General features: G+C 41.8%; 1 protein-coding gene across 1 annotated transcript in view; it reads left to right on the top strand.

Moving 5' to 3' along the window:
* SEMA3D (semaphorin 3D) overlaps nucleotides 1-12,305 on the top strand; it is a 263,507-nt gene that overhangs the window by 84,103 nt on the left and 167,099 nt on the right. Inside the window, exon 2 of the mRNA XM_029615995.1 lies at nucleotides 11,865-12,048. Within this exon, the coding sequence (XP_029471855.1) occupies nucleotides 11,892-12,048 (157 nt within the window). The 5' untranslated portion in view covers nucleotides 11,865-11,891. The remainder of the gene's footprint in view (nucleotides 1-11,864; nucleotides 12,049-12,305) is intronic.

Raw genomic sequence — 12,305 nt, 5'->3', positions numbered from 1 at the left:
TATATAAATATTTCTTGGCACACTGTCCATAGCACTTTTTGAAGTAACCACTAATGTTAAAAATGAAGATTACACCTTCTGTAGTGTCCTGCTTGATATGTGCCTGACCCATACTTTTAGCTTTAGTTCGGGAAGAGCAGAGCTCCATCCTACTTACAAAAATGGTCCTGAGCTGAAGCTGTGAAAGGCTGCAGCATTGTAAATTAATGACTTCTAGAATATGGAGAGTTTCTGAACAGGAAACCCATTGTTCCTCAGCCAGTCTTTCATAATCCCAATCATATTTCATTTGCTTTCTCTATATTTCAGTCTGCATTTTTCTCAATTCCGTCTTCATTATAACCTAAACAGTTCGGGTTTTGTTCCAAGCAATGTGAGTGGCTGAATCCAAGCCTGAATCACCTAGAAAAGCCCAGTTTTATAAACATGCATATTTGGAATGGTCTGATTTTCCAATTATTTCTTTAAAAAGATCATGAAAATACTGCTAAAGCAAACACACTTGAGCTTAGCACGGCAAACACCCTTCTTGCTCATGGAATTTTCTGTTAATGCACTTCTTTGGTAAAAGGCCCAAGACAGTGCATTAACTTCTGGTGTGAGTGCGCATCGCAAAATATAGTGAGATTCCATCCATTCGTATAAGGGAAAGTGAGGCATGGAAGATCCATCTATTCTGTGTTGCAATACTTACACCAAACGTCTCTCCCGTACTCCTGGAGACGGCTGCCACTTTGCTTCTGCTCCTGCCGACTTTTGTCTTGTTGGCTCCCCTCCCTTCCCTGGGGGCCCGCCGGCCCATTGCGGGTGTCAGGAAACCCCGAGAGGCCCCTTTGGGGACTTCTTCAGAAGTGACTGGGAGGTGCTTGATAAAATCTCTGAAATTAAGAACGTCCCGGGATAGGAGGCAGGGTCTTGTTGTGAATTGGTAACTGGTTAGAAGAGGAAACGGAGGGTCAGTTTCCCCAACAGAAAGAAGTGAATAATGGAGTAAGGAGGGGGAGCAAAAGGGGGAGGGTTTTTTTAGGGGGGGGGTTATGTTATGTTTTTTTTTATTTACTGTTTATTATAGTTCAGCAAAAAAGCAAAGAAACATTAAAGCACCAATATTGAAAAAAGCTGAGCTCCTAAATTTATGAGCCTAAATTAGGAGGTCGATATTCAGTCACTGGCCAGATAAAGATATCAGCTAACTCTGGAGGCGCCGGCCATCTTAACTTTCTCCAGCTAACTTTAAGGCAGCTCTTTGGCTCGACCAGATAAGTTATCTAGCTAGCTCTGAATCTCGGAGTTGTACGGATAATTTACTTGGCTATCCTAACTCCTCCCTGAACTCCCTTAAGTTATCCGGCTAAATTTTAGCTAGAGAATAAGATATTCAACTAAAATTTAGGGCCTGATTCACCAAGGCTCTTCTCCCATTCTGTGTCTATGGGAAAAATGTTCAGTGAATGAGGCCCTTAACCGGATAAGTTCCCAAATATTCATTTAGCTGGATAACTTCTGAGTTCTATGGCTAAAGGCCTCTGAATATGGATCTCCTGATGTCTAAGTTATGCGCCTATTTTCAGCTGAACTTAGGCGCCTAAGGTTTGAGCTGAAAATTCACATACATTTAGGAACTTACATGTAGAGCTGCTATTCATGTGTGGGCCATGCTATTAGCTATTATTTAAACTAGAGAAAGCTGGGTAACCAGAAATGTGCATATGTACTTGTCAGCTTGTCCATATCTACATATGCTGTGTGTGAAGATGAACAATAAAAATCCATTTGACTGGATATGGCTCATTTAGGCAGGTTAACCGTATCCTACCTGAGTTAAGGCTACTAAGCCTTTGAAAATGTGACTCTTGATGTCTAGCTGCTGGAAGGTTGCTGCCTATGAGGATAATGTTCAAACATTGCGCTCATATGCATGTGTATATGGGCACACGTGCGCATCCCCACGTATTTTACACCGTGCGTGCAAATGCGCATGAAGGAAATGAACAGTTTTAGCAATTAGGCTGCCCAGTCTATCTCTAGGTCATCCAGACCCTCCTGGTTCTCCATTCTGAACTCCTCCCACTTTACGTACACCCGTCACCCAGTCAATATTTGGCACTAAAGACTTTTATTCTCACTAACACCAGCTAATTAGCAGGTTCAAATATTCGCAAGTAAGAGACTTCCGCAACTCACTTTGTCAGGTTGTAAAATATGAACTTGCACACGGAAATGGTGGCCCCAGCCAGGAACGCCCTTCAACCGCCCCAAAGGGCTACTTTTTCACACACACGCACTTCTGCTCGCACGTTCGGGGATTATAAAATGGCACGTATGCGAGTACATGCTATTTTTGACGGATACGTCCTAATTTTACGCGCACGACCTTTTGAAAATTCACTCTTAAGGTGCAAGGTTGGGTCGGAGGGCTGCTCAGTGAACCGAAAATTCTTCCTGGTACATCCCTACCGGGAGAAGGACACAATTAGCTCAAGTCCAATTTTTGTACCGAATTGCTTTAAAAAAAAATACAGCAAGACAGTGTCTGCCAAATCTGACTCATCCTTCAAACCAATTGAGGATCAGGTCAGTAATCCACTGAAACCATCTGGGCCAGAATGATTAAAGGACACTCTGACTGCCTGGCTCAGCCCTCATTACTGCCTCTTACTTGCCTTTTTTGATGTCCCAAATACCGCTCTCCCTTTCTTTGCCTTTAACTTACTGCTCTGACAAATTACTCAATGCTGATATTCCAGGGCGTGTGGCTGCTGGACTTCTCGGTCATATATTACTCATCATTTCATAATAACACTCACTCTATTTTCCTTTAAAGAAATCCTGTGCTTTTAAAAATAAATTCTCTTGAAAAAGACCAATAAAACATAACTGGTGCACAAAAGAAACATTTTCTTTCATAAAAGTAAATGCCGACTGCTTTTGTTCAATGAGGGAAAACATGTTCCCTTGTAAAATGTAAACGCTTTTGATCCGCGTTAATAATTATTCACAGACCGGCCACGCGGGGAACCAGTTCAGTGTCTGAATAAATAATTCACCGCGCCAGCTGAATACATTGTGCTGAAAAGGTTCCAAGCCAGTGCACATTAAGAACAGAAACAGATAGAAGCACATGGAAAACCCCTCACACTTATTTAACCTTCCCACAGGAGGTAAGGAGACCGCCAATACAACAAAACCTAGGTTGTGATGATGCCTTTCTATGGCTAGCGAACCCTTTGAAATGCAAATTTGCATTCCTCTGAGCTGGGGCCTTTCACTTGGACAATTAAACTGATTCTAAAAGATGCAAACCAAGAACACCAGGTGATTGCTGCTCATCCCAATACTCCCATCATCCGGAACTTGAAGAACAGAGAACACTGGCCGAGTGGAAGATGAGTTTGGCGTTTTCAGAACAATCATTTCTATTCCATGTCATCATCGGGGCAATTAATCAGGGAGGCAGAAAAACTTTAAAAGCATTGTGTGTGGTGGCCATGCAGAGTGTTGCCATAGTATTTTAGAACAACTGCATATCATATACATGCATACTGTAAAATACGTACATGTCTACGCCACAAAATACGCATGTACATAGGCCAACACATGATTACATGCAATACCACATATTTCAATGCACTGCACGTGTACTTTACTTACCTACTTTTTAAATATGTGCACATATACTTTATGTGCAAAAATAAATAACATGTTGGCATTTCCATGCGTAAATCAGTGTATTTTACATGCATGAGTGAAATTACCATTTTAACTAATTAGTTCACCAGTTTTCCCAGTCCTTCCCCAGGCCATTGAGACCATCCGAGTTCTTCAGCCTGCATTCCTCCCAGTTCAGCCAGCCTTCCCACCCAGTCAGCACTGCGCAATAAACGTGTTTAATATCACTTACACCAGGTAATAGGCAGGTGCAAAATTCTGCGAGTAAGCTGGGAAATGGATGCAATTTAAGTGACTTTTACGATAGCAACTTTTGCGTGTAATTATTGGCCCCACCCAGGATTGTCCCTAGATTGGCCCTTTGTTTGCATGCATATACATGTGCATGAAGGTGAAAATATGCGCATATTGTGAAGGTTTATAAAATACTGAATACATGAGTAGCAGTTACTTACATGCATATATGCTAAATTGTTTGTGCAAAACATTTTGAAAATTTATCTTTAATGCATTCACATTTTTTTAGTCCATACCCCAGAGAAAAAAATGAAAGCAAATAGTAATTGTTATAAAAGCAGATATTCAGATATAGTAATTGTTATAAAAGCAGATATTGGTCAAAAAAAGGAACAACGGTTTAGAGCATCTGAAGAACTTCCAAATTTCGACTCCAGGAAGTGCCACTCCAAATCCCAACAAGGGCCCAAGTTTTACCTCATATACGAGGCTGCTTCAGAGGAACGATTATGTATGTCAGTTCTTCAAACTTATTTCCAATATTTACACAAACACCGATCATCGGTACCAAACACCATAACTTAATGGATGATATCTTTCAAAGGAAATTACCCAGGGACAAAATGCTGTGCATTCAAATTTCACTTAGACTCATGATCCCAATCACATTGTTTCATCAACTTATTTCTTACAATGTTTCTCACCTCATCATTCAAACTTACCAAAAAACATCATTTCAACATTATAATCTCAAAAGTCAAATGTATTCCAAAATATGTGATCCATTGGTCATTTAATGCAAATAATCAAACACGAGTCATTGTGTTTAACCCTGTTGGCCAATGTCCTAAGAACATTACATCATAGTTCATTCAGATAGTAAAGGAATCAGATTTCATCCTCCGACGCAACCATATTTCATCAGTCAGCTTCTTTGGGAGGGAGTTAGCTGGAGCAAACTTTGATAAACAACTAAATATGCCCAGTACTAAGGCCAATAGGGTTAAGCACAGTGATTCATGTTTGATTATTTGCATAACAAGAGCAGTGGAGAACAACTTTTATTTTGGAAAAAATGTAAACGTTTGTGATAATATTGGACTTTGAACATTTCTCTTCACACTCTGCTTTTGGACAGTATTTTTGGTGGAACCTTTCTAGAGAACTAATATCTTGAAATCTGCCTTTTGGCATTCAGTAGATATTTTTTAACTTTAACATCAGATGACTAATATATAGTGTGTGAAGTTTGGGGAAGCAATCACCCAGAGCCAGAGATAACAACTTTTCCAAGATGTTTAATGATTCCGTTATGTACTATTTCATAGTTTTAAGAGTTTAGTTTTCGCAAAATTTAGAATCCATGAGGTTGATATTCAAAAGGGTTTGTCTAGATAACTTATAAATTAGCTATATAAACCCAGTGAAATTTTACCCATGTAAGAAATTACCCAGATACAAATTATCTAGATAAAAAGAGGCAATGTTGGATGTCCTCCAGCTTGGAGAAGAGACGACTGAGGGGGGATATGATAGAGGTGTTTAAAATCATGAGAGGTCTAGAACGGGTAGATGTGAATCGGTTATTTACTCTTTCGGATAGTAGAAAGACTAGGGGACACTCCATGAAGTTAGCATGGGGCACATTTAAAACTAATCGGAGAAAGTTCTTTTTTACTCAACGCACAATTAAACTCTGGAATTTGTTGCCAGCGAATGTGGTTAGTGCAGTTAGTATAGCTGTGATTAAAAAAGGATTGGATAAGTTCTTGGAGGAGAAGTCCATTACCTGCTATAAAGTTCACTTAGAGAATAGCCACTGCCATTAGCAATGGTTACATGGAATAGACTTAGTTTTTGGGTACTTGCCAGCTTCTTATGGCCTGGATTGGCCACTGTTGGAAACAGGATGCTGGGCTTGATGGACCCTTGGTCTGACCCAGTATGGCAATTTCTTATGTTCTTATGTTCTTATGTTCAATTACCTGGCTAGCACTGATATTTATTGCTAGGCAGATAAACTTCGCCAAGTAAGTTTGGTCAGGTAAAACAGTCCTAATTACAACTGGATAGTAACTTTATCTGAATGAAGTTATTTAAGTATACTGAATGATAAATCTGCTGAATATCTTAGATAAAGTTTCCTGGATAACTTTTCCCAGTGATATTTGTTCTTCCAGATTAGTGAATTTTATTCTCCCTAAACCATTGTCTCAGGCCGATGCAATAAGAAGCGAGTTAAAATGGGCGCTTGCATTGAGCACCCAGTTTCCTAACTCGCACACAACCACATCTCCTTGTACCTGACGCTGTATTTAAATGGAGGGCCATGTAAAAAGGATGCACTACATTACGAGCGTGCATTTTTATTCCGCTTCTGATTGATTTTGCTGAGGTTGCTGAAGTCGCCCATTGCTAAGCTCCCTTTGCTATGAGCGTCTAAATTGTGCATCCAGAAATTTTTTTTTTTTTAAATCAAGCCATAAGTCAGCACCATAAGTAGTAATGTGTCTCAACAATACTAAGTAGGAAGAAACACAGAGGACCGTATTTTAAAATTTCTCATGAGCCCTTGACTCACGGAGTTAAATTTTCCCTGTTAAAAGTGCGCGTTGGGTGCCCAGCGATTTTCTGCATCAGGGGGTAATAGCTGATACTCTCATCTACATGGAATTAAGATGTGATGGGTGCTATTGGCTATGCATTTGTTTGGGTGTGCGTTTTGGATGCGCTAGTCTACGTGTTGCACCGGGTGCTAGTCTAGTGCATCCAAAACACACATCCAACCACGTGTAGACCTGTGCACTAGGCTGGGTGCAGGATAAACCAAGTCTCTGCTTCATAAATTGTAATTCAGGAGCTGAGGAAAGAAAGGAAACAGTACCACATACAAAGTGTCCTTCATTTTCAATACATTCCTTCTGTAACTTTCTTAGGAATTCAAAATCATGATGAAAACAGGGCGTAGATGCAATGCACTGACATTTTCTATGTGGGATTTGTGCATTCTAATGTTTACATTTCAGTCTGTTCTGTTTTTTTTTTTTAATTAAGTTCTCTTCCAAGGTCGCAAAGCCAAATTACTTTGTAGGTGTAGATCTATGCAAACTGAAGTGAAAGCAGACAGATTTCAACCTGGAGTGAGTTTGACAACATTTTCCTATCCCCACATGATCTGGGAAATCTGGCCTATTTCTACTGTTATTTAGGGAAAATATGAAAGAAATAAAAAAAAATCTAAATAGGATCTAAAGAAACCGCAAAAGAGATCTGAAATTAGATGACATTTACTTTGAATTTTTCAATCCCATTTCAGATTTCTTCAAAAAAGGTTCAAGGAGCCAAGTCAAAACTCCTCTGGCACATCTACATAGGTACTAAACAGTTATGGATCATTAGAGACCAATCGGCTGAAAGTCCTTCGCTCAGTCGCCAATGCTGCAGTTTACTAATCTTGACATCTGCCATTTAATACTACGAGTAGGCCAGTTTCAGTTGTGTGCTGACAACTATAACATCCAAGAGAAAGAATGGACACGGGTGTACACTGATTCAGGACGGTTAAGTGCTGCTTTCTGATATATCACCATACAGCTGTGACTGAGAAAAGCATGGAAGGAATAACCATTCAGTACTGTACGAGCTCTACTATCTGGTATGAGAGAGAGCAGCACTGTGAAGATAAATGATCCAAGATGGAAAGTCTGAAAGAGCATCACGTTATCCCCATAGTAACAAACAAAACTAACATGATCAGTTGGGACAAATTGTTGCTCGCCCCATCTCCACCCCACCACAACCCAACCCCAATAAAATAATTCAGACACACGAAGTAGATTAAACATACGTCCACAGTTTATTAATCAACTTACAACAACCAATTAACCCTAGCCCAAACTAATATTCACAAGCTAATTTAATCCCCTAGCCAACATGGTAGCTGAAACAGCCACAACTCACTGGTGCTGGCTTAGCACCAATCTTAGCTTCCTATGCTACCCAGCCCCAATAAGCCATCTGCCAATTCCTCCCTTTCACAGCATCAATGGTAGAGGTCCTGTGTCGTTCGGTCAGTGTCCAATTGGCTGCAGGTAAACCGGGCCTAGCAGCCCGCATAGCGCTGCCTTAACTCTCATTTCCCAGGAACCCAAGTTTAACACCCCCTCTAACAGGGCTCAGATTACCTGCCATTCTGGCAACGCCTTACAATATCATCACAAATGCAAAATACAACAAACAACAGAGAAGGAGAGAGGAAAAACACAAAGGTAGGACAAGGGAATGAAGAGGTCGACAGCAATTTAACCCTCTGGGCCTGCCACTCCTCTACCCACCCACCCTGGCAGAGCGGCCAATCACCACCTCCTTATTCAATTTTTAAACATTACACCATGGGGACGGGAGGACACAGGACACTATGGGTCAAGCTGCAAAGATAGTGGGGGGGGGGGGGGGGGGGGAGGCTAAGGGAAGAGGAGGAGCAAATGCCCCCTTGTTAAAAATGGCTGGATGAGTCGTACTCCCCACCCTCCACAAAGGGAGGAGGGGTGGCATACTCTAAAACTGAGGAAGAGAAACTATGTAAAGGGTGGGAGAACTATGACATATTTTGACACTAGAAATAGTCACAGCTTCAACTTTAAATCACTTCCAAACTAATGTGGACAAGTCTTCAGAGGAAATAGATATTGGTGAGTATGTTATTCTAAGGGTGTCCTGCCTTTACTAAGAGAGAATCTTTCAGCAGTTGGAAGGTCTAGGGATGTGCAAATTGTTAGGCAGGTTCATCCCTCAAAGGGTACATAGGATGGCTCCATGAGTCATAGAGAGAAGGAGATTTTGGGAGACATCTCGGAGTCTGTTGAAAGGAGTTCTAAGGAGCTTGTGTGTGTAAGATACACTGATCCACTGGGGTGAGCCTCAGAAGAGCACGTTAGTAAAGGTTAAAGGCCAGCTGGATGGCTAAGGACCTTCTTATCCAAGGTCCTTGTTGCAGCCTAAGTTGTGTAAGAAGTTAAAGAGGTTTTTCCCTACTTGTCCATTGAGACTCAAAGCGAAACAATAATGTAAACTTGAGAGGAAGATTCCAGGGCCATTAATGGTAAAAAGCAGAATTTCAAATTGTTTATCAATCAATAAAATAATACGATTCCTCATGTAAAGATCTTAAATAACCTAAGAAGTAAGCAACTTCTGCTGAAACTCTTCTGAACCAAGAAGCCAATCTTTTAGTTGTGGATTTGTGAAGTTTTTGCCAATGTTTCTTGCCTTTCTACTGACTTTGAAATAGAATTTAATGAATTATATTTTTGAGTGGACTGTAAGCCTGCTTCCCCAGGCATGAATCCATGCCTGGTTTTCCAGGGGCTGCACCGAGTGGCTCAGTGCTCCGCAGCCACTGAAGTGTGACCCTCAGGCTGGGCTGGTATACTGGCATTACATGATGTTATCATAATATGGACATACAGTTCAGAATGGAAATGATTCAGGGACTTGATTGTTCTATTTGAGAGTTGGAAAGGAATTTTTTCTTGGATGTGGAGCTGAGGAGCACAGTGTTCTTCTGTCTGTCCTTGTTTTACAGTGTGGAGAGAACTGTTAGGTAGTCAAAACTGTTGATCTCAGAACACTTCTGGTCTTTTCTCAATGTAACCAACTATACAACCATGCACAGGTAGCACGTGCTGGGCAGAGTAGGAGTCTATAGATTGAGAGTCTTTGTACTTAAATCAGTACAGCCTGATGGAAACCTCAGGAGATGTTGCTAGAGGCCATGAAGATGAATTTTCTGGCCTACCACATATAAGGTGGAATGGAGCACTCAGTCTAAATTCTTTGAATTTTTTTTTTTTTTTAATCTTGACTTCATATCAGCTGAGTTATATCACATACGTTGCAGTGCAGGCTCTTCAAAGGGTCCCCATACTAGGTCTCAGTTACATTAATCTGTGGAATTTAGAAACTGAGGTAGAAGAAACAGTGAGAGATTTTTTATCAGAAATATGCCTGGTTGGCCTACATCACTCTAAATTACGGACATTTTCTGCATGTCAGGAAATCCTTGTAGTCTTTCATCCTTTACTGGGAATAAGAGGAGCTCAGTAATCAAACGGAGCTTCTTGGTTATGTTTGGGCCATGGTCAGAGAACCCTGGGGTTTTGACTCTCCCTTACCCTCCGAATGGCTATGTTTAGCCAGGTGAGTCTTTATCCAGCTAAGATTTACCTGGATAAAAAGAGGCAGGGAAAGGTGGGGGGTCACAGTACATCAGGCTAGTACTGATATTTGGCAGAAGCCAGATAAACTTACCAAGCTAACTCTGGTCAGAAGACCACAGGCCTAAGGTTTCTCAGGTAAGTTAAAAAAAAAAAAAAGCTTGCAGGCCAGCAGGCTCCCCAAAATATTAAAGAAGTATAACTGGGCTATGGTAATCCTCCCTCCCGCAACTCTAAAAACTAAAACAAAATGCATAATGACCACCCCTGCCCCCAACAATTAAGGGAGCAAATGCTCACCCTACACCCAATCCTCTGAAGCTGGAGGACAGGCTCGTACATTTCCCCACTGGGCTTCAGATTGTGCCAGCACTTATTATACAGTTATTCACTTCATGCCACCTCTGACTGGTCGCTTCACAGACTGCTGTCAGCCCCCCAGCACTTATTATACAGTTATTCACCTCGTGCCACCTCTGATTGGTCGCTTCACAGACAGCTGTCAGCCCCCCAGCACTTATTATACAGTTATTCACCTCATGCCACCTCTGATTGGTCGCTTCACAGAGAGCTGAAGCCCCCCAGCACTTATTATACTTTTATTCACCTCATGCCACCTCTGATTGGTCGCTTCACAGACAGCTGTCAGCCCCCAGCACTTATTATACAGTTATTCACCTCATGTCACCTCTGATTGGTCGCTTCACAGAGAGCTGTCAGCCCCCCAGCACTTATTATACAGTTATTCACCTCATGCCACCTCTGATTGGTCGCTTCACAGACTGCTGTCAGCCCCCCAGCACTTATTATACAGTTAGTCACCTCATGCCACCTCTGATTGGTCGCTTCACAGACTGCTGTCAGCCCCCCAGCACTTATTATACATTTATTCACCTCATGCCACCTCTGGTCGCTTCACAGAGAGCTGTCAGCCCCCCAGCACTTATTATACATTTATTCACCTCATGCCACCTCTGATTGGTCACTTCACAGACAGCTGTCAGTCCCCCAGCACTTATTATACATTTATTCACCTCATGCCACCTCTGGTCGCTTCACAGAGAGCTGTCAGCCCCCCAGCACTTATTATATATTTATTCACCTCATGCCACCTCTGATTGGTCACTTCACAGACTGCTGTCAGCCCCCCAGCACTTATTATACATTTATTCACCTCATGCCACCTCTGATTGGTCGCTTCACAGACAGCTATCAGCCCCCCAGCACTTATTATACATTTATTCACCTCATGCCACCTCTGATTGGTCGCTTCACAGACAGCTGTCAGTCCCCCAGCACTTATTATACATTTATTCACCTCATGCCACCTCTGATTGGTCGCTTCACAGACAGCTGTCAGCCCCCCAGCACTTATTATACAGTTATTCACCTCATGCCACCTCTGATTGGTCGCTTCACAGACAGCTGTAAGCCCCCCCAGCACTTAGACTAAAGCCCAAGAGGGATAAGTATGAGCCTGTCCTCCTGCCAGTAACATTAGCGAGTTTCTCCAGCAGAAGACTTGTCCCGCTGGCTCTACCAGCTACAATTACCCGCTGAAGTCCGATCGGCTGATACTGAATGTGGGCTTCTTAGTAATTAGATATGAAATGTGCTCTGCGATGTCTCAGACAGTAGAACTCTATTTATCCGTCCAAGTCAGTGTTCAGTGTCTTCCTTTTGTAAAACAAACATAAAAATACAAATCACTTTCTTTTTTCCCTCCCCAAACCAACAAATTAGGATTGAGTGGAAAAACAAAGCACTTTCATGATGGCTGCAGACAATAACCGAGAAGAGAAGAGTAAAACCAGATGGTGCAAACCACATCTTTCTGCTGCTCTCTTATCTGCGGCTTTGCTCTCGCTGCTTCCAGCCTTCGATGCCACGAGGCAGAATGTAGCAAGGCTCCGGCTTTCGCAGAAAGGTAGGTCTCCCGCTGCTATTTCCTCTTATTTACTGCTGGGTTTTTCTTTCTTAATTATAACATTTGGTTCTTTTTTCTGGGAAAACAGTTTTCTGTCCCTTCACCCAAAGACAAATAAGCTACTCTAATTAGTACATGAAATGCTGTGAGAGCTCATGTCAGAGACTTATGCAGCTCACAAAAACCTCAAAGACCCACTACTACTACTACTACTACTACTACTTAACATTTCTATAGTGCTACACGACATACGTAGC

The sequence above is a fragment of the Rhinatrema bivittatum genome, chromosome 9 (assembly GCF_901001135.1).
Source record: "Rhinatrema bivittatum chromosome 9, aRhiBiv1.1, whole genome shotgun sequence".
NCBI lineage: Eukaryota > Metazoa > Chordata > Amphibia > Gymnophiona > Rhinatrematidae > Rhinatrema > Rhinatrema bivittatum.
The sequence above is the reverse complement of the archived record's forward strand: the minus strand, read 5'-3'. Positions and strand labels throughout refer to the sequence as shown.